At 48.6% G+C, this 25,118-nt stretch overlaps 1 protein-coding gene across 1 annotated transcript in view; it reads left to right on the top strand.

Annotated features, from left to right (window-relative positions):
• Nucleotides 1-5,672: 5,672 nt before the first annotated feature.
• LOC141156602 (uncharacterized) overlaps nucleotides 5,673-25,118 on the top strand; it is a 54,680-nt gene continuing 35,234 nt past the window's right edge. The window contains exon 1 of the mRNA XM_073642802.1: nucleotides 5,673-6,187. Coding sequence (XP_073498903.1) covers nucleotides 5,714-6,187 — 474 coding nt within the window. The 5' untranslated portion in view covers nucleotides 5,673-5,713. The remainder of the gene's footprint in view (nucleotides 6,188-25,118) is intronic.

Below are 25,118 nucleotides of genomic sequence, written 5' to 3' on the forward strand. Positions count from 1 at the left end.
CCTGAGTTACATCCTGTATTATACTAAAGAGCTGCACTCACTATTCTGCTGGTGCAGTCACTGTGTACAAACATTACATTACTGATCCTGAGTTGCCTCCTGTATTTTACTCCAGAGCTGCACTCACTATTCTGCTGGTGCAGTCACTGTGTACATACATTACATTACTGATCCTGAGTTACGTCCTGTATTATACTCCAGAGCTGCACTCACTATTCTGCTGGTGCAGTCACTGCATACATACATTACATTACTGATCCTAAGTTACATCCTGTATTATACTCCAGAGCTGCACTCACTAATCTGCTGGTGCAGTCACTGTGTACATACATTACATTACTGATCCTGAGTTACATCCTGTATTATACTCCAGAGCTGCACTCGCTATTCTGCTGGTGCAGTCACTGTGTACATACATTACATTACTGATCCTGAGTTACCTCCTGTATTACACTCCAGAGCTGCACCCACTATTCTGCTGGTGCAGTCACTGTGTACATACATTACTGATCCTGAGTTACCTCCTGTATTATACTCCAGAGCTGCACTCACTATTCTGCTGGTGCAGTCACTGTGTACATACATTACATTACTGATCCTGAGTTACATCCTGTATTATACCCCAGAGCAGCACTCACTATTCTGCTCGTGCAGTCACTGTGTACATACATTACATTACTGATCCTGAGTTACATCCTGTATTATACTCCAGAGCTGCACTCACTATTCTGCTGGTGCAGTCACTGTGTACATACCTTACATTACTGATCCTGAGTTACATCCTGTATTATACTCCAGAGCTGCACTCACTATTCTGCTGGTGCAGTCACTGTGTACATACATTACATTACTGATCCTGAGTTACATCCTGTATTATACTCCAGAGCTGCACTCACTATTCTGCCGGTGCAGTCACTGTGTACATACATTACATTACTGATCCTGAGTTACATCCTGTATTATACTAAAGAGCTGCACTCACTATTCTGCTGGTGCAGTCACTGTGTACAAACATTACATTACTGATCCTGAGTTGCCTCCTGTATTATACTCCAGAGCTGCACTCACTATTCTGCTGGTGCAGTCACTGTGTACATACATTACATTACTGATCCTGAGTTACATCCTGTATTATACTCCAGAGCTGCACTCACTATTCTGCTGGTGCAGTCACTGCATACATACATTACATTACTGATCCTAAGTTACATCCTGTATTATACTCCAGAGCTGCACTCACTAATCTGCTGGTGCAGTCACTGTGTACATACATTACATTACTGATCCTGAGTTACATCCTGTATTATACTCCAGAGCTGCACTCACTATTCTGCTGGTGCAGTCACTGTGTACATACATTACATTACTGATCCTGAGTTACCTCCTGTATTACACTCCAGAGCTGCACCCACTATTCTGCTGGTGCAGTCACTGTGTACATACATTACTGATCCTGAGTTACCTCCTGTATTATACTCCAGAGCTGCACTCACTATTCTGCTGGTGCAGTCACTGTGTACATACATTACATTACTGATCCTGAGTTACATCCTGTATTATACCCCAGAGCAGCACTCACTATTCTGCTCGTGCAGTCACTGTGTACATACATTACATTACTGATCCTGAGTTACATCCTGTATTATACTCCAGAGCTGCACTCACTATTCTGCTGGTGCAGTCACTGTGTACATACCTTACATTACTGATCCTGAGTTACATCCTGTATTATACTCCAGAGCTGCACTCACTATTCTGCTGGTGCAGTCACTGTGTACATACATTACATTACTGATCCTGAGTTACATCCTGTATTATACCCCAGAGCAGCACTCACTATTCTGCTTGTGCAGTCACTGTGTGCATACATTACATTACTGATCCTGAGTTACATCCTGTATTATACTCCAGAGCTGCACTCACTATTCCGCTGGTGCAGTCACTGTGTACATACATTACATTACTGATCCTGAGTTACATCCTGTATTATACTCCAGAGCTGCACTCACTATTCTGCTGGTGCAGTCACTGTGTACATACATTACATTACTGATCCTGTACTGATCCTGAGTTACCTCCTGCTGGTGCAGTTGATACATTTTAAAGCATAAATTAAAAAATTGTTATACCTGACTTATGATGATAGCTGTGTATATATTGAACATTAAAAGTTTCTGATAGTAAAGCCTTTCCCCATTCAGCAGTGTATACAGGATTGGGTGGGCCTTGAGCCAAACTGAGCAATCGTGGGAGAAGAGCCTTGGTGAGAGAGGTAAAGAAGAACCCCAAGATCACTGTGGCTGAGCTCCAGAGATGCAGTAGGGAGATGGGAGAAAGTTCCACAAAGTCAACGATCACTGCAGCCCTCCACCAGTCAGGCCTTTATGGCAGAGTGGTCCTATGGAAGCCTCTCCTCAGTGCAAAACATATGAAAGCCCGCATAGAGTTTGCTCAAAAACACATGAAGGACTCCCAGACTATGAGAAATAAGATTCTCTGGTCTGATGAGATGAAGATAGAACTTTTTGGTGATAATTCTAAGCAGTATGTGTGGAGAAAACCAGGCATTGCTCATCATCTGCTCAATACAATCCCAACAGTGAAACATAGTGGTGGCAGCATCATGCTATGGGGGTGTTTTTCAGCTGCAGGGACAGGACGACTGGTTGCAATTGAAGGAAACATGAATGCGGCCAAGTACAGAGATATCCTGGATGAAAACCTCTTCCAGAGTGCTCTGGACCTCAGACTTGGGTGAAGGTTCACCTTCCAACAAGACAATGACCCTAAGCACACAGCTAAAATAACAAAGGAGTGGCTTCAGAACAACTCTGTGACCATTCGTGACTGGCCAAGCCAGAGCCCTGACCTAAACCCAATTGAGCATCTCTGGAGAGACCTGAAAATGGCTGTCCACCAACGTTCACCATTCAGCCTGCCGGAACTGGAGAGGATCTGCAAGGAAGAATGGCCGAGGATCCCCAAATCCAGGGGTGAACAACTTGTTGCATCATTCCCAAGAAGACTTGTGTCACCCTGGCCTGGATGCCACAAATATAATAAAGCTGTGTCTGAGAGCAAGGGGGAGGTCCTCTAGTCAAGGACCATTAGCATGCAGCACCTCCTGTCCCAGGCCAGTAGGGGGAGCAGGCTGCCCCTATAAAAGCTGGAGCTGGGGCAGGGTTAGGGAGAACTGGACAACCTGTCTCTGGATAGAGAAGTGTCCCAGAGCAGGGACAGACAGTTGTGTTGCAGACTAAGAGGACGTGCGGCAGTAGGAGAGCCACGAGCCAGGGACAAGAGGCGAAGTGCGCCTGTCCTGGCAGACGAAGAGACTAATCTACCAGACTTTGATGTCTGAGGCTGTGAGGATTCCACATCCTACAGCAGATAACCAGTTCGCAGGGGACTGTACGTTCCTTGGCCTAAGAAGCCCGGAGGCTCCGCCACAGTAGAAGGGACCAGGAAAGCCGTACCAGGCCGGGAGTAGAAAGGGACCCAAGTTGCAAGCCATACGGGCGAGAGGACACGGTGAGCTCGGGAACGTGGGCTGTTACCCTATAAGGAGGGAAATAGCCAGAAGGAGCACAGGGAGCACGGTAGGCCTACACCCTCACCCTGACCAGGGCCAGCCTCCCACTTGCTCTCAGACATCCAGGCCCCCTCCTAGCCGGGCCTGTTTCTGGGTCATATTACCTGTTCTAATAAAGACCCTGAACTGCGGTTAGCCCTGACCGCAATCCACAGGTGGCGTAGTCGGACATTACCTACAGCACATAGCAGACTACCACTGGTCTGACCACCCTGAGCCACGGAACTGGGTCGCCACTACTACTCCCAGCATTGCCCTGAAGCCCGGTTCCGAGTGCCCCACGGCCCAGGGGGCGAGTCAGACTCATGGCTGTACTCGCTCAAAAGGGGGCTTCTACTCAATACTGAGCAAAGGGACTGAATACTTATGACCATGTGAAATTTCAGTTTTTCTTTTTTAATAAATTTGCAAAAATTTCTACATTTCTGTTTTTTTTTCCAGTCAAAATGGGGTGCAGAGTGTACTATATATCATATTGTTTTGTTCCCATTTTGTATCATTTTGTATATTTTATAAACACTGCCTATCTTTCCAGATTAAATACAGTGGGTACGGAAAGTATTCAGACCCCTTAAAATTTTTCACTCTTTGTTTCATTGCAGCCATTTGGTAAATTCTAAAAAGTTCATTTTTTTCTCATTAAAGTCCACTCTGCACCCCATCTTGACTAAAAAAAAACAGAAATGTAGAAAAGTTCTATCTTCGTCTCATCAGACCAGAGAATCTTATTTCTCATAGTCTGGGAGTCCTTCATGTGTTTTTGAGCAAACTCTATGCGGGCTTTCATTTGTCTTGCACTGAGGAGAGGCTTCCATCGGGCCACTCTGCCATAAAAACCCGACTGGTGGAGCGCTGCAGTGATAGTTGACTTTGTGGAACTTTCTCCCATCTCCCTACTGCATCTCTGGAGCTCAGCTACAGTGATCTTGGGGTTCTTCTTTACCTCTCTCACCAAGACTCTTCTCCCACGATTGCTCAGTTTGGCTGGGCGACCAGGTCTAGGAAGACTTCTGGTGGTCCCAAACTTCTTCCATTTAAGGATTATGGAGGCCACTGTGCTCTTAGGAACCTTGAGTACTGCAGAAATTCTTTTGTAACCTTGGCCAGATCTGTGCCTTGCCACAATTCAGTCTCTGAGCTCCTTGGGCAGTTCCTTTGAGCTGATGATTCTCATTTGGTCTGACATGCACTGTGAGCTGTGAGGTCTTATATAGACAGATCTGTGCCTTGCCACAACTCTGTCTCTGAGCTCCTTGGGCAGTTCCTTTGAGCTGATGATTCTCATTTGGTCTGACATGCACTGTGAGCTGTGAGGTCTTATATAGACAGGTGTGCGCCTTTCCAAATCAAGTCCTATCAGTTTAATTAAACACAGCTGGACTCCAATGAAGGAGTAGAACCATCTCAAGGAGGATCACAAGGAAATGGGCAGCATGTGACTTAAATATGAGTGTCTGAGCAAAGGGTCTGAATACTTATGACCATGTGATATTTCAGTTTTTATTTTTTAATAAATTTGCAAAAATTTCTACATTTCTGTTTTTGGGGTGCAGAGTGGACTTTAATGAGAAAAAAAAGAACATTTTAGAATTTACCAAATGGCTGCAATGAAAGAAAGAGTGAAAAATTTAAAGGGGTCTGAATACTTTCCGCACCCAGTGTATGTCTATTTTTTCACTTTTTTAATGGATTAAATAAAATGTGATTTTTTTTTATATATACTGGATCTTTTACCTTTCTTGGACATATCTATCTAAACCGTCATGCAGTGTCGTGCTTTCCGTGCTTCCCCACTGACTGGATTAATTTTGGAATGAATGAACTGGATCTTTTTGTTTATTTTAACTTCAAATCTTTTCACCATATTGTGGGATAATAGACACTTTATCACTGGTCACTCTGAATCTTCATTTCAAAAGGCTCCGATAGGTAAAAATTGTAATGTTATTACTAATGATTGTATTGTTATGTTCCAGTTGCTCTGATACTCCTTTGTCTTTGTGTTTTTACAGTCCGTTACACCCAATAAAGAAACAATTAGCTTCTGTAAAGTGAAAGTAAGCTTTGTAACCTTGGCACATTACAGTTTCAGGCACAGAAGTGTGAGCGTTATTTAATGAAATGCAGAGACCAAAAGACCTCGCTAAGATCATCCGATCTAACATTGACCTGGCCGGGGCTCCTCTCCTCGCTTTGATACTTCTTGGCTTAGAGAAACTCATGGAAACGGAGTTTATCTGCCCCAATATCCAATGGCTTCAAATTTTGTACAGTCTGATATTTATTGTCGGTACCACGGCCATCCTCTGCATCTTCGTCTGTTCCTGCTGGTGCTGTAATCGGTGTGGAACAAGACATGTTGTTGAAGACATTGAACAAGGTCCCTGCACCTACCAAGATTGCAAGGACTGCGACTGCTGCGGCAGAAGGTGCTGCTCCTGCTGTACCAAGCCTTTGTATAAGTTTGTAATGAGTTTCAGAGCTCCCATCTTCTGGATCCTCATCTTGGTCACTGATGGAAGATACTTTAATTGTTTCTTTGAATCTGCTGTGATCACGACGACAGTGAAGCAACACGTCCTGCAGATCATTCAGGTGAGACAGGATCTCAAAAGGATCCAGCAGTAACGTCCTGGGAACGACCATGTGAACTACGTAACCCTGTAACAACTACTTTCCATCAACGACAATTTATTGGGGGTTTTCTTGTAGGACAAGTTGTATGCATGTGACCATTTTGGGGGCCCTGGGGTAACAAAAACTTTGCAACACTCCGGCGTCGCAGCGTTACACTGACAAGCGGGCAGGGCTTACAGAGAGTGTATCCCCCAGAAGTTTTACTAATTTATACCACATAGTTGTTGATATCTTTTTTATATTCTGTACTTTATTATGGGGCAGACATTTTGCTGGAACTTTTCTTAACAGCATTTAGAGATCTGCTTTATGGCCACAAGAGACCTGTAATCTGGAGATGTTCATTAAGGTCGATTTGTCACCAAATTTCACAATATAAACTACATACGGTATTAAATAGACCTGAAGCTGCTGTTTTCAATACAGTTTCTGGCTTGTCAAATGCATAGCCCCCCAACTGTCCTGGATTCAGTGGGACTGTGCCAATATGAGGGGGCACTATCCTGCTACGTCAAGGCTTTGTCCCAACTTCCAATACTCACTTCTCTCACCCCTCTCTTCTCTCTGGAGTCTTCATCGCTTCGTAGCTCCTCCTCATCTCTGCACACTTACATTATTTAATTAAACAATTATTTTCTTTTATTGAGACCTGGTCGAACTCACAACTTGTATTATTGCAGACAGCAGCTAAAGCTATGAGCCACAGCCTGCACTGATCATAGAAGGATTTTGTATAGTTGAAGCTGCATTGCAGACTCTGACTCCACACACAGATTACACTGATACATAGAGACACATCTGTACATAACAGTGTATTTCTATGTAGACTGAAGAATACAGGTACATAGAAATATACTGTTATGTACAGATGTAGAACCTAGAGGGAGGATAAAAGTCAGATTTTTTTTCGTCCTATAAGACTACTAAAAAATAATGAAAAATAATTATAAAAATGTAATTTTTTTTTCTTAAGATCTGGTCTCCCCGATACTCAAACCCACAGTCTCTATCATTGCAAGCAGCAGCTAAAGGTATTGGCCACAGCCTGTATTGACAAGTGCAGGAGAATTTTCTATACTTGAAGATGCATTTCAGGCTCTCAACCCACAGGCAGATTATACTAGTACATAAAGATGCATTTGTACACAGTCCCAGCATTCTAGTGGGAAAATACAATTCAGGTTTTTTTTCTTCCTACAAAATTACTAAAAAATGATGAAAAACAAACACAAATGTCATTTTTAATTTGCTTTTTTCAAAAAATAAATAAATAAACATCACAAATCAGCATGTATCATGAACATATTTGGTGTCCCTGTAGTCGTAATGTTCTGCACAACACAGCGATCAGATTATTTTGTGGTGATTGATAAATGTAAAAATAATTACGTGATTGATTTTTTTCTCCATTAAACCGATAAAAAATGTAATAAAAATGTAACGCTGAGGTTGTGTTCACACGTAGCATAAATGCTGTGTTTTTTTGTACTTTACTTTCTGCACATTTTTACAGGTCTCCTGACCAAATGATGCCATAACAATCTTCCCTGATTATAGTGTGTTTGCGAAATTTTTATTTATTTATTTTTTGAACCCCTTTAAAGCCCAAGACGTAGTAATACGTATCTGCGCCCTGGGCATTAAGAGCCTGACACGTATTAATACGTCTTTGCTATCGCGCACACACACAGGCTGTGCGGGCGCGATCGGCGCTGGGTGCCAGCTGATTGTCACAGCTGACACCCGGTACTATGTCCCGCACCGCTCCCGACACATTAACCCCCGCAATGCTGTGATCGAAGTCAATCGCAGCATTGTGGTGGCAAGGGGAGGTGATCGCAATACTCACCTCTCCTGCCGGCCTGCAGCGCTGTCTGCCGCGGCTTCCCGGATGTTGCCATGACGACCCAATGTCGTCATGACAACATCCGGGTCACCAGAGAGCAGGAAGATATTTTGGTCATGGGCAGTGAATGACCAAACTATCTTCTCCCTGTGCAGCGCTGACAGCCTGCATAGCACAGGGATGGTGCTCCATCCCTATGCTGTGCAGGCGATCAGAATAAAAAAAGTGAAAGTCCCATAGTGGGACAAAGTATAAAAGTAAAACAAAATTTAATTTTTTTTTAAATATATATATATATATATATATATATATATATATATATATATATACAGTGGTGGCCAAAAGTATTGGCACCCCTGCAATTCTGTCAGATAATACTCAGTTTCTTCCTGAAAATGATTGCAATCACAAATTCTTTGGTCTTATTATCTTCATTTAATTTGTCTTCAATGAAAAAACACAGAAAGAATTGTCCTAAAGCCAAATTGGATATAATTCCACACCGAACCTAAAAAAAGGGGGTGGACAAAAGTATTGGCACCCTTTGAAAAATCCTGTGATGCTTCTCTAATTCATGTAATTAACAGCACCTGTAACTTACCTGTGGCACCTAACAGGTGTTGGCAATAACTAAATCACACTTGCAGACAGTTAACATGGATTAAAGTTGACTCAACCTATGTCCTGTGTCCTTGTGTGTACCACATTGAGCATGGAGAAAAGAAAGAAGACCAAAGAACTGTCTGAGGACTTGAGAAACCAAATTGTGAGGAAGCATGAGCAATCTCAAGGCTACAAGTCCATCTCCAAAGACCTGAATGTTCCTGTGTCTACCGTGCACAGTGTCATCAAGAAGTGTAAAGCCCATGGCACTGTGGCTAACCTCCCTAGATGTGGACGGAAAAGAAAAATTGACGAGAGATTTCAACGCAAGATTGTGCGGATGGTGGATAAAGAACCTCGACTAACATCCAAACAAGTTCAAGCTGCCCTGCAGTTCGAGGCTACAACAGTGTCAACCCATACTATCCGTCGGCGTCTGAATGAAAAGGGACTGTATGGTAGGATACCCAGGAAGACCCCACTTCTTACCCCGAGACATAAAAAAAGCCAGGCTGGAGTTTGCCAAAACTTACCTGAGCCTAAAACGTTTTGGAAGAATGTTCTCTGGTCAGATGAGACAAAAGTAGATGGGAAAAAGCATCAACATAGAGTGTACAGGAAAAAAAAAGAGGCATTCAAAGAAAAGAACACGGTCCCTACAGTCAAACATGGCGGAGGTTCCCTGATGTTTTGGGGTTGATTTGCTGACTCTGGCACTGGACTGCTTGACCGTGTGCATGGCATTATGAAGTCTGAAGACTACCAACAAATTTTGCAGCATAATGTAGGGCCCAGTGTGAGAAAGCTGGGTCTCCCTCAGAGGTAGTGGGTCTTCCAGCAGGACAATGACCCAAAACACACTTCCAAAAGCACTATAAAATGGTTTGAGAGAAAGCACTGGAGACTTCTAAGGTGGCCAGCAATGAGTCCAGACCTGAATCCCATAGAACACCTGTGGAGAGATCTCAAAATGGCAGTTTGGAGAAGGCACCTTCAAATATCAGGGACCTGGAGCAGTTTGCCAAAGAAGAACGGTCTACAATTCCAGCAGGGCATTGTAAGAAACTCATTGATGGTTACTGGAAGCGGTTGTTCCCAGTTATTTTGGCTAAAGGTTGTGCAACCAAGTATTAGGCTGAGGGTGCCAATACTTTTGTCCGGCCCTTTTTTGGAGTTTTGCGTGAAATGATCAATGATTTGATTTTTGCTTCATTCTCTTTTGTGTTTTTTCCTTGCAAGCAAATTAAATGAAGATAATCACACCAAAGAATCTGTGATTGCAATCATTGTCAGGAAGAAACTGAGTATTATCAGACAGAATTGTAGGGGTGCCAATACTTTTGGCCACCACTGTATATATATATATATATATATATATATATATAGAATCCACCAAAAATAAAAATATAATGTACCCATCAATAAATATTATTATGAAAAAAAAACACAATAAAAGTACACATATTTGGTATTGCCGTGTCCGGAACGACCTGACCTATAAAACTGTCCCATTAGTTAACCCCTTTAGTGAACACAGTAAAAAAAAAATAAAAGATGAAGTAAAAAACAATGCTTTATCACCATACTGCCAAACAAAAAGTGGAATAACACGCGATCAAAAAGACGAATATAAATAAAAATGATACCGCTGAAAACGTCATCTCGTCCTGCAAAAAACAAGCTGCCATACAGCTCCATCAGCCAAAAAATAAAAAAGTTATAGCTCTCAGAATAAAGCGATGCAAAAAAATATTTTTTTCTATAAAATAGCTTTATTGTGTAAAAGTGCCAAAACATAGAAAAACAATATAAATGTGGTGCCGCTGTAAACGTACTGACCCGAAGAATAAAGCTGCCTTATCAATTTTACTACACGAGGAGCGGCATAAAAAAACCAAACAATTCCTGAATTGTTGGTTTTTGTTTATTCTGCCTCCCAAAAATCGGAATAGAAAGCGATCAAAAAATGTCACATGCCTGAAAATGGCACCAATAACAACATCAACTCATCCCACAAAAAACGAGCCATCACATGACTCTGTCGGCCAAAATATGGGAAAATTATAGCTCTCAAAATATGGCGATGCAAAAACTAGATTTTACAAAATATGTGTCTTTTAGTGTGTGACAGCTGTCAATCATAAAAACCCCATATGATTCTGGTATCGCTGTAATCGCACCGAACCAACGATTTGACATAAGACAAAAGAGACAAAAACAGAAACAGACAGGGAAGGGCAGTATAGACCAGTCAGCTACTATGTTGTGCCCAGTAATAGTCACAAGTAGCCCAAATTGTATAAAATGAAGCTATTCTATCATTTAAGATGGCTGTCATGTATTTCATCCTCCTAATATCAGATATTCTACTCCCTATTAAGTTCCCTACGAGAGGGGGGCACCCTTCTTGCGGAATTTCTTTTATTTAAAAGATTTGATTCTGCGCTTGAAAATGCAACTTTTTTTTTTCAGGTTCCAGATAAAAGTTTATAGAGAAAAAAATGCTTCAAAACTGCACAGTTCAGCAGCGTCTGAAATCACATCCACTTTGTTTGGACATTTAGGCCATGTTCACATGTAGCATAAATGCTGCGTTTTTTCTGCTGCTTGTTTTGTACAGAAATTCTGCTGTTTAACTGTCCAAGTAAAGTGGACAGAGGTGAGATGCATTTACATGTTTACATTTTGCTAAATTGTCTCATGTAAATGTAATTTATGACATCATCCAGCTAATTTTCATATAAGATAAGAATAGAAGAAAACACAAAATTTGGCCTCCATTTATTGAAGTTATACATTTATTCAACGGCTATATCACCCATGAGAAAAGTGAAGTAAAGCAGCTGCACACACTGATACTACCACCAGCAGCTGCACACACTCTTACACCACCACCACCAGCAGCTGCGCACCCTGACACCACCACCACCAGCAGCCACACACTCTTACACCACCACCAACAGCAGCTGCGCACCCTGACACCACCACCACCAGCAGCCACACACTCTTACACCACCACCAGCAGCTGTGCACCCTGACACCACCACCACCAGCAGCCACACACACTTACACCACCACCACCACCAGCAGCTGCACTCTTACACTACCACCACCAGCAGCTGCGCACCCTAACACCACCACCACCAGCAACCGCACACTCTTACACCACCACCACCAGCAACTGTGCACCCTGACACCACTACCACCAGCAGCTGCACTCTTACACTACCACCACCAGCAGCTGCGCACCCTGACACTACCACCACCAGCAGCCACACACTCTTACACCACCACCGCCACCAGCAGCTGCGCACCCTGACACCACTACCACCAGCAGCTGCACACCCTTACACTACCACCACCAGCAGCTGCGCACCCTGACACCACTACCACCAGCAGCTGCACTCTTACACCACCACCACCAGCAGCTGTGCACCCTGACACCACTACCACCAGCAGCTGCACTCTTACACCACCACCACCAGCAGCTGCGCAGCCTGACACCACCACCACCAGCAACCACACACTCTTACACCACCACCAGCAGCTGCGCACCCTGACACCACTACCACAAGCAGCTGCACTCTTACACTACCACCACCACCAGCTGCGCACCCTGACACCACCACCACCAGCAGCCACACACTCTTACACCACTACCGACACCAGCAGCTGCGCACCCTGGCACCACTACCACCAGCTGCTGCACACTCTTACACTACCACCACCAGCTGCGCACCCTGACACCACTACCACCAGCAGCCGCACATTATTACACTGCCACCACCAGCAGCTGCGCACCCTGACAACACTACCACCAGCAGCTGCACACTCTTACACTACCACCACCACTAGCAGCTGCGCACCCTGACACCACTACCACCAGCAGCCGCACACTCTTACACTACCACCACCAGCAGCTGCGCACCCTGACACCACTACCACCAGCAGCTGCACACTCTTACACTACCACCACCAGCAGCTGCGTACCCTGACACCACCACCACTAGCAGCCGCACACTCTCACACTACCACCACCAGCAGCTGCGCATCCTGACACCACTACCAAAAGCAGCCGCACACTCTTACACTACCACCACCAGCAGCTGTGCACCCTTACATCACTACCACCAGCAGCTGCACACTCTTACACTACTACCACAACCAGCAGCTGCCCACCCTGACACCACTACAACCAGCAGCCGCACACTCTTACCCTACCTCCACCACCAGCAGCTGCGCACCCTGACACCACTACCACCAGCAGCTGCACACTCTTACACTACCACCACCAGCAGCTGCGCACCCTGACATCACTACCACCAGCAGCTACACACACTTACAAAACCCCATATGATTCTGGTATCTCTGTAATCGCACCGACCCGAAGAATAAAGTCGTCTAATCACTTATACAGCACGAGGAACGGCGTCAAAAATAAACGTTAGGGTTGGGCTTGGGGTTGGGTTAGAGTTGGGGTTGGGATTTTTTTCAAAAGTAAAAAAAAAAGATGACGATATGGCGACCAGTGTTGAGCGCAAGTGCTCGCTACTTGAGTTTACATCGGGTGCTCGGGTATGCATTGAGTATCGCGGGTGCTCGAGTCTCCGCCCCATATGCTTCGCGGCCAAAAAAACCTCGCAGGGATTGCCTGCCATGCACGAGCGATCCCCGCATGTTTTTTTTTGGGTGTCTAACAACCGTAAAACATGCTAGCGGGGACTCAACGATGTCACTCGACCATGCGCAATACATGGTGCATACGTGAGTACCCGATGCAAACTCAAGTAGCGAGCACTTGCGCTCAAGATTAATGACAACTTATTCAATATGATGACCTAATATTATAAAATTCTGTGTCGTACCTCTGGGTTGAAAATGTTCACTCTACCCCTTGATAAAATCCTTGAGGGGTGTAGTTTCCAAAATGGGGTCACTTGTGGGGGGTTTCCACTATTTAGGCACATCAGGGGCTCTCCAAACGCGACATGGCATCCGCTCTCGATTCTAGCCAATTTTGCGTTAAAAAAGTCACACAGTGCTCCTTCCCTTCTGAACTCTGCCGTGCGTCCAAACACTGTATTTTCCCCACATATGGGGTATCGGCGTACTCAGGAGAAATTGCACAAAAGTTTTTGGTGTCCATTTTCTCCTCTTACCCTTGTGAAAATAAAAAAATTGGGGCTAAAACATCATTTTTGTGGAAAAAGTTAGATTTTTTTATTTTCACGGCTCCATATTATAAACTTCTGTAAAACACTTGGGGTTCAGGGTGCTCACCACACATCTAGATAAGTTCCCTGAGGGGTCTAGTTTCCAAAATGGTGTCACTTGTGGGGGGTTTCTAGTGTTTAGGCACATCAGGGGCACATCCGCTAATTATTCAAGCAAATTTTACATTCAAAAAGTCAAATGGCGCTCCTTACCCTTCCGAACCCTGCCGTGCGCCCAAACAGTGTTTTTTCCCTCACATATGGGGTATCGGCTTACTCAGGAGAAATTGCACAACAAACTGCATGGTGCAATTTCTCCTGTTACCCTTATGAAAATGCAAAATTGGGGGCTGAAAAACATTTTTGTGGGAAAAATGTGAAAATGTTATTTTTACGGCTCAATGCTATAAACTTCTGTGAAGCACCTGGGGGTTCAGGATGCTCACCACACATCTAGATAAGTTCCCTGAGGGGTCTAGTTTCCAAAATGGTGTCACTTGTGGGGAGTTTCCACTGTTTAGGCACATCAGGGGCTCTCCAAATGCAACCTGAAGTCCGCTAATTATTCAAGCAAATTTTACATTCAAAAAGTCAAATGGTGCTCATTCCCTTCCGAGCCCTGCCGTGCGCCCAAACAGTGTTTTTTCCCCACATATGGGGTATCCGAGTGCTCAGGGAAAATTGCACAACAAATTTTGGGGTCCATTTTTTCCTGTTACCCCTGCGAAAATAAAAAAAAATTGGGTCTAAAGTAACATTTTTGTGAAAAAAGTTAAATGTTCATTTTTTTCTTCCACATTCCAAAATTTCCTGTGAAGCACCTGAAGGGTTAATAAACTTCTTGAATGTGGTTTTGAGCACCTTGAGGGGTGCAGTTTTTAGAATGGTGTCACTTTTGGGTATTTTCTGTCGTAAAGACCCCTCAAAGTGACTTCAAATATTATGTGGTCCCTAAAAAAATGGTTTTGCAAATTTTGTTGGAAAAATGAGAAATCGCTGGTCAACTTTTAACCCTTATAGCTCCCTAATAAAAAAAAAATTTTGGTTCCAAAATTGTGCTGATGTGAAGTAGACGTGTGGGAAATAAGGGCATAAAAATTCAAATTTTGAAAATTTTCTAAATTTTCGCCAAATTTCCATTTTTTTCACAAATAAACGCAAATGATATCAAAGAAATTTTACCACAATCATGAAGTACAATATGTTACAAAAAAACAATCCTAGAATCAGGGGGATCCGTTGAAGCGTTCCAGAGTAATTACCTCATAAAGTGACAGTGGTCAGAATTGTAAAAATTGGCCTGGTCATTAACGTGCAAACCACCTTGGGTTGTAAAGGGGTTAAACTGTAATTTTTATTAAAGTATAAAATATAACAGACAACTATTAGCATGTCAAATGATTAAAAAAGATGGAGCAAAAACAGTTATATAACTAAGAAGACCTTCTTTATCTTAGAACTTAATACCAGCATACTTATTCTAATCAGAAGGGTCAGGGATAGAGTGAACCGGTAAACAAGCTCATCGCCCCCCACCCTTAGGTCCTCCGGCATTCACAAAAATCCTTCCAAACCAACGATTTGACATAAGACAAAAGAGACAAAAACAGAAACAGACAGGGAAGGGCAGTATAGACCAGTCAGCTACTATGTTGTGCCCAGTAATAGTCACAAGTAGCCCAAATTGTATAAAATGAAGCTATTCTATCATTTAAGATGGCTGTCATGTATTTCATCCTCCTAATATCAGATATTCTACTCCCTATTAAGTTCCCTACGAGAGGGGGGCACCCTTCTTGCGGAATTTCTTTTATTTAAAAGATTTGATTCTGCGCTTGAAAATGCAACTTTTTTTTTTCAGGTTCCAGATAAAAGTTTATAGAGAAAAAAATGCTTCAAAACTGCACAGTTCAGCAGCGTCTGAAATCACATCCACTTTGTTTGGACATTTAGGCCATGTTCACATGTAGCATAAATGCTGCGTTTTTTCTGCTGCTTGTTTTGTACAGAAATTCTGCTGTTTAACTGTCCAAGTAAAGTGGACAGAGGTGAGATGCATTTACATGTTTACATTTTGCTAAATTGTCTCATGTAAATGTAATTTATGACATCATCCAGCAAATTTTCATATAAGATAAGAATAGAAGAAAACACAAAATTTGGCCTCCATTTATTGAAGTTATACATTTATTCAACGGCTATATCACCCATGAGAAAAGTGAAGTAAAGCAGCTGCACACACTGATACTACCACCAGCAGCTGCACACACTCTTACACTACCACCACCAGCAGCTGCGCACCCTGATACCACCACCACCAGCAGCCACACACTCTTACACCACCACCAACAGCAGCTGCGCACCCTGACACCACCACCACCAGCAGCCACACACTCTTACACCACCACCAACAGCAGCTGCGCACCCTGACACCACCACCACCAGCAGCCACACACTCTTACACCACCACCAGCAGCTGTGCACCCTGACACCACCACCACCAGCAGCCACACACTTACACCACCACCACCACCAGCAGCTGCACTCTTACACTACCACCACCAGCAGCTGCGCACCCTAACACCACCACCACCAGCAACCGCACACTCTTACACCACCACCACCAGAAACTGTGCACCCTGACACCACTACCACCAGCAGCTGCACTCTTACACTACCACCACCAGCAGCTGCGCACCCTGACACCACCACCACCAGCAGCCACACACTCTTACACCACCACCGCCACCAGCAGCTGCGCACCCTGACACCACTACCACCAGCAGCTGCACACCCTTACACTACCACCACCAGCAGCTGCGCACCCTGACACCACTACCACCAGCAGCTGCACTCTCACACCACCACCACCAGCAGCTGTGCACCCTGACACCACTACCACCAGCAGCTGCACTCTTATACCACCACCACCAGCAGCTGCGCAGCCTGACACCACCACCACCAGCAACCACACACTCTTACACCACCACCAGCAGCTGCGCACCCTGACACCACTACCACAAGCAGCTGCACTCTTACACTACCACCACCACCAGCTGCGCACCCTGACACCACCACCACCAGCAGCCACACACTCTTACACCACTACCGACACCAGCAGCTGCGCACCCTGACACCACTACCACCAGCAGCTGCACACTCTTACACTACCACCACCAGCTGCGCACCCTGACACCACTACCACCAGCAGCCGCACATTATTACACTACCACCACCAGCAGCTGCGCACCCTGACAACACTACCACCAGCAGCTGCACACTCTTACACTACCACCACCAGCAGCTGCGCACCCTGACACCACCACCACTAGCAGCCGCACACTCTCACACTACCACCACCAGCAGCTGCGCACCCTGACACCACTACCAAAAGCATCCGCACACTCTTACACTACCACCACCAGCAGCTGTGCACCCTTACATCACTACCACCAGCAGCTGCACACTCTTAAACTACTACCACAACCAGCAGCTGCCCACCCTGACACCACTACAACCAGCAGCCGCACACTCTTACCCTACCTCCACCACCAGCAGCTGCGCACCCTGACACCACTACCACCAGCAGCTGCACACTCTTACACCACCACCACCAGAAACTGTGCACCCTGACACCACTACAACCAGCAGCCGCACACTCTTACACTACCACCACCACCAGCAGCTGCGCACCCTGACACCACTACCACCAGCAGCTGCACACTCTTACACTACCACCACCAGCAGCTGCGCACCCTGACACCACCACCACTAGCAGCCGCACACTCTCACACTACCACCACCAGCAGCTGCGCACCCTGACACCACTACCAAAAGCATCCGCACACTCTTACACTACCACCACCAGCAGCTGTGCACCCTTACATCACTACCACCAGCAGCTGCACACTCTTAAACTACTACCACAACCAGCAGCTGCCCACCCTGACACCACTACAACCAGCAGCCGCACACTCTTACCCTACCTCCACCACCAGCAGCTGCGCACCCTGACACCACTACCACCAGCAGCTGCACACTCTTACACCACCACCACCAGAAACTGTGCACCCTGACACCACTACCACCAGCAGCTGCACTCTTACACTACCACCACCAGCAGCTGCGCACCCTGACACCACCACCACCAGCAGCCACACACTCTTACACCACCACCGCCACCAGCAGCTGCGCACCCTGACACCACTACCACCAGCAGCTGCACACCCTTACACTACCACCACCAGCAGCTGCGCACCCTGACACCACTACCACCAGCAGCTGCACTCTCACACCACCACCACCAGCAGCTGTGCACCCTGACACCACTACCACCAGCAGCTGCACTCTTATACCACCACCACCAGCAGCTGCGCAGCCTGACACCACCACCACCAGCAACCACACACTCTTACACCACCACCAGCAGCTGCGCACCCTGACACCACTACCACAAGTAGCTGCACTCTTACACTACCACCACCACCAGCTGCGCACCCTGACACCACCACCACCAGCAGCCACACACTCTTACACCACTACCGACACCAGCAGCTGCGCACCCTGACACCACTACCACCAGCAGCTGCACACTCTTACACTACCACCACCAGCTGCGCACCTTGACACCACTACCACCAGCAGCCGCACATTATTACACTACCACCACCAGCAGCTGCGCACCCTGACAACACTACCACCAGCAGCTGCACACTCTTACACTACCACCACCACCAGCAGCTGCGCACCCTGACACCACTACAACCAGCAGCCGCACACTCTTACACTACCACCACCACCAGCAGCTGCGCACCCTGACACCACTACCACCAGCAGCTGCACACTCTTACACTACCACCACCAGCAGCTGCGCACCCTGACACCACCACCACTAGCAGCCGCACACTCTCACACTACCACCACCAGCAGCTGCGCACCCTGACACCACTACCAAAAGCATCCGCACACTCTTACACTACCACCACCAGCAGCTGTGCACCCTTACATCACTACCACCAGCAGCTGCACACTCTTAAACTACTACCACAACCAGCAGCTGCCCACCCTGACACCACTACAACCAGCAGCCGCACACTGTTACCCTACCTCCACCACCAGCAGCTGCGCACCCTGACACCACTACCACCAGCAGCTGCACACTCTTACACTACCACCACCAGCAGCTGCGCACCCTGACATCACTACCACCAGCATCTACAGACTCTTACACTACCACCACCAGCAGCTGCGCACCCTGACACCACTACCACCAGCAGCCGCGCACTCTTACACTACCACCACCACCAGCAGCTGCGCACCCTGACACCACCACCACCAGCAGCTGCACACTCTTACACTACCACCACCAGCAGCTGCGCACCCTGACACCACCACTACTAGCAGCCGCACACTCTTACACCACCACCAGCAGCTGTGCACCCTGACACCACTACCACCAGCAGCCGCACACTCTTACACTACCACCACCAGCTGCACACCCTGACACCACTACCACCAGTAGCCTCACACTCTTACACTACCACCACCAGCAGCTGCGCACCCTGATACCACCACCACCAGCAGCCACACACTCTTACACCACCACCACCAGCAGCAGCGCACCCTGACACCACCACCAGCAGCCACACACTCTTACACCACCACCAGCAGCTGCGCACCCTGACACCACCACCACCAGCAGCAACACACCCTTACACCACCACCAGCAGCTGCGCACCCTGACACCACTATCACCAGCAGCCGCACACTCTTACACTACCACCACCAGCAGCTGCACACCCTGACACCACCACCACCAGCCACACACTCTTACACTACCACCACCAGCAGCTGCGCACCCTGACACCACTACCACCAGCAGCTGCACACTCTTACACTACCACCACCAGCAGCTGCGCACCCTGACACCACGACCACCAGCAACCGCACATTCTTACACCACCACCACCACCAGCTGTGCACCCTGACACCACTACCACCAGCAGCTGCGCTCTTACACTACCACCACCACCAGCAGCTGTGCACCCTGACACCACCACCACTAGCCGCCGCACACTATTACACCACCACCACGAGCAGCTGCGCGCCCTGACACCACTACCATCAGGAGCCGCACACTCTTACACTACCACCACCAGCAGCAGTTGCACACCCTGACACCACTATCACCAGCAGCCGCACACTCTTACACTACCTCTACCAGCAGCAGCTGCGCACCCTGACACCACTACCACCAGCAGTCGCACACTCTTACACTACCACCACTACCAGCAGCTGCGCACCCTGACACCACTACCACCAGCAGCAGCGCACCCTGAAACCACTACCACCAGCAGCCACATACTCTTACACCACCACCACCACCAGCTGCGCACCCTGACACCACCACCACCAGCAGCCACACACCCTTACACTACCACCACCACCAGCAGCAGCAGCTGCGCACCCCGACACCACTACCACCAGCAGCCACACACTCTTACACTAACACCACCACCAGCAGCTGCGCACCCTGACACCACCACCACCAGCAGCCACACACTCTTACACTACCACCACCACCAGCAGCTGCGCACCGTGACACTACTACCACCAGCAGCCACACACTGTTACACTACCACCACCACCACCAGTTGCTGCGCACCCTGACACCACTACCATCAGCAGCCACACACTCTTAACACTACCACCACCAGCTGTGCACCCTGACACCACTACCACCAGCATCCGCACACTCTTAACACTACCACCACCAGCAGCTGCGCACCCTGACACCACTACCACCCGCAGCCGCACACTCTTACACTATAACCATCAGCTGCGCACCCTGACACCACTACCACCAGCAGCCACACACTCTTACACTATCACCATCAGCAGCAGCTGCGCACCCTGACACCACTACCACCAGCAGTCGCACACTCTTACACTACCACCACCACCAGCTGCGCACCTACACCACTACCACCAGCAGCCGCATATTCTTACACTACCACCAGCAGCAGCAGCCACACACCCTAACACTACCACCCCCAGCAGCTGCAAGCCCTGACACTACCACCCCCAGCAGCTGCAAACCCTGACACTACCACCACTGCATCACTGTTGATATAATGTTCTTATGTTCTTATACCACCAGCACCAGCAGCTGCGCACCCTGACACCACTACCACCAGCGCCACACACTCTTACACTACCACCACCATCAGCAGCTGCGCACCTTGACACCACTACCACCAGCAGCCACACACTATTACTCTACCACCACCAGCAGCTGCGCGCCCTGACACCACTACCACCAGCAGCCACACACTCTTACACTACCACCACCATCAGCAGCTGCGCACTCTGACACCACTACCACCAGCAGCCACACACTCTTACACTACCACCACCACCAGCAGCTGTGCACCCTGACACCACTACCACCAGCAGCCGCACACTCTTACACTACCACCACCAGCAGGAGCGCACCCTGACACCACTACCACCAGCAGTCACACACTCTTACACTATCACCACCAACACCAGCTGTGCACCCTGACACCACTACCACCCGCAGCCGCACACTCTTACACTACCACCACCAGCAGGTGCGCACCCTGACACCACTACCACCAGCAGCCGCACACTCTTACACTACCACCACCACTACCAGCAGCAGCCACACATTCTTACACCACCATCATCAGCAGCTGCGCACTCTGACACCACTACCAGCAGCAGCCGCACACTCTCAACACTACCACCACCAGCAGCTGCGCACCCTGACACCACTACCACCAGCAGCCGCACACTCTTACACTATCACCATCAGCTGCGCACTCTGACACCACTACCACCAGCAGCCACACACTCTTACACTATCAACAACAGCAGCAGCTGCGCACCCTGACACCACTACCACCAGCAGCCGCACACTCTTACACTACCACCACCACCAGCAGCTGCGCACCTACACCACTACCACCAGCAGTCGCATACTCTTACACTACCACCAGCAGCAGCAGCCACACACCCTAACACTACCACCCCCAGCAGCTGCAAACCCTGACACTACCACCCCCAGCAGCTGCAAACCCTGACACTACCACCACTGCATCACTGTTGATATAATGTTCTTATGTTCTTATACCACCAGCACCAGCAGCTGCGCACCCTGACACCACTACCACCAGCGCCACACACTCTTACACTACCACCACCATCAGCAGCTGCGCACCTTGACACCACTACCACCAGCAGCCACACACTATTACTCTACCACCACCAGCAGCTGCGCGCCCTGACACCACTACCACCAGCAGCCACACACTCTTACACTACCACCACCATCAGCAGCTGCGCACTCTGACACCACTACCACCAGCAGCCACACACTCTTACACTACCACCACCACCAGCAGCTGTGCACCCTGACACCACTACCACCAGCAGCCGCACACTCTTACACTACCACCACCAGCAGGAGCGCACCCTGACACCACTACCACCAGCAGTCACACACTCTTACACTATCACCACAAACACCAGCTGTGCACCCTGACACCACTACCACCAGCAGCCGCACACTCTTACACTACCACCACCACTACCAGCAGCAGCCACACATTCTTACACCACCATCATCAGCAGCTGCGCACTCTGACACCACTACCAGCAGCAGCCGCACACTCTCAACACTACCTCCACCAGCAGCTGCGCACCCTGACACCACTACCACCAGCAGCCGCACACTCTTACACTATCACCATCAGCTGCGCACCCTGACACCACTACCACCAGCAGCCACACACTCTTACACTATCACCACCAGCAGCAGCTGCGCACCCTGACACCACTACCACCAGCAGCCGCACACTCTTACACTACCACCACCACCAGCAGCTGCGCACCTACACCACTACCACCAGCAGTCGCATACTCTTACACTACCACCAGCAGCAGCAGCCACACACCCTAACACTACCACCCCCAGCAGCTGCAAACCCTGACACTACCACCGCCAGCAGCTGCAAACCCTGACACTACCACCGCTGCATCACTGTTGATATAATGTTCTTATGTTCTTACACCACCACCAGCAGCTGCGCACCCTGACACCACTACCACCAGCAGCCACACACTCTTACACTACCACCACCATCAGCAGCTGCGCATCCTGACACCACTACCACCAGCAGCCACACACTCTTACACCACGACCACCACCAGCTGCGCACTCTGACACCACTACCACCAGCAGCCACACACTCTTACACTACCACCACCACCAGCAGCTGCGCACCCTGACACCACCACCACTAGCAGCCGCACACTATTACACCACCACCAGCAGCAGCTGCGCGCCCTGACACCACTACCACCAGCAGCCACACACTCTTACACTACCACCACCATCAGCAGCTGCGCACTCTGACACCACTACCACCAGCAGCCACACACTCTTACACTACCACCACCACCAGCAGCCACACACTCTTACACAATCAGCAGCTGCGCACTCTGACACCACTACCACCAGCAGCCACACACTCTTACACTACCACCACCACCTGTGCACCCTGACACCACTACCACCAGCAGCCGCACACTCTTACACTACCACCACCAGCAGCAGCTGCACACCCTGACACCACTACCACCAGCAGCCGCACATTCTTACACTACCTCTACCAGCAGCAGCTGCGCACCCTGACACCACTACCACCAGCAGCCGCACACTCTTACACTACCTCTACCAGCAGCAGCTGCGCACCCTGACACCACTAACACCAGCAGCCGCACACTCTTACACTACCACCACCACCAGCTGCTGCGCACCCTGACACAACTATCACCAGCAGCAGCGCACCCTGACACCGCTACCACCAGCAGCCACACACTCTTACACCATCAGCACCACCACCAGCTGCGCACCCTGACACCACTACCACCAGCAGCCACACACCCTTACACTACCACCACCACCAGCAGCAGCTGCGCACCCCGACACCACTACCACCAGCAGCCACACACTCTTACACTACCACTACCATCTGCGCACTCTGACACCACCACCAGCAGCCGCACACTCTTACACTACCACCACCACCAGCTGCTGCGCACTCTGACACCACTACCACCAGCAGCAGCGCACCCTGACACCACTACCACCAGCAGCCACACACTCTTACACCACCACCACCAGCTGAGCACCCTGACACCACTACCACCAGCAGCCACACACCCTTACACTACCACCACCACCAGCAGCAGCTGCGCACCCCGACACCACTACCACCAGCAGCCACACACTCTTACACTACCACCACCACCTGCACACCCTGACACCACCACCACCAGCAGCCGTACACTCTTAAACTACCACCACCAGCAGCAGCTGCGCACCCTAACACCACTACCACCAGCAGCCACACACTCTTACACCACCACCAGCAGCTGCGCACCCTGACACCACCACCAGCAGCAGCCACACACTCTTACACCACTACCACCAGCAGCAGCAGCCACACACCCTAACACCCCCAGCAGCTGCAAACCCTGACATTACCACCCCGAGTAGCTGCAAACCCTGACACTACCACCACTGCATCACTGTTGATATAATGTTCTTATGTTCTTACACCACCACCACCACCAGCAGCTGCGCACCCTGACACCACTACCACCAGCAGCCACACACTCTTATACTACCACCAGCAGCAGCAGCCACACACCCTAACACCCCCAGCAGCTGCAAACCCTGACACTACCACCCCGAGTAGCTGCAAACCCTGACACTACCACCACTGCATCACTGTTGATATAATGTTCTTATGTTCTTACACCACCACCACCACCAGCAGCTGCGCACCCTGACACCACTACCACCAGCAGCCACACACTCTTATACTACCACCAGCAGCAGCAGCCACACACCCTAACACTACCACCCCCAGCAGCTGCAAACCCTGACTCTACCACCACTGCATCACTGTTGATATAATGTTCTTATGGTGAAATGTGGTGTCAGTTTTACACCAGATTTCACAGTTGCCATGCCCCAAAAAGTTTTATCTTTGTCTTTGGGGTCATCTAGATGTTTTTCTGACAAATGTAAGACAAGCCTTTGGCTGATCAGCAAACAGTTTTCACAAGTTCTGCAGTTGCACAAAAACGTTACGTTTGGTGCTTTTTACGCCACCTGAGCTCCAACCACTTGTTG

This window comes from Phyllobates terribilis, unplaced genomic scaffold (genome assembly GCF_046119375.1).
Source record: "Phyllobates terribilis strain yellow unplaced genomic scaffold, ASM4611937v1 Scaffold_8__6_contigs__length_399053987, whole genome shotgun sequence".
Lineage (NCBI taxonomy): Eukaryota > Metazoa > Chordata > Amphibia > Anura > Dendrobatidae > Phyllobates > Phyllobates terribilis.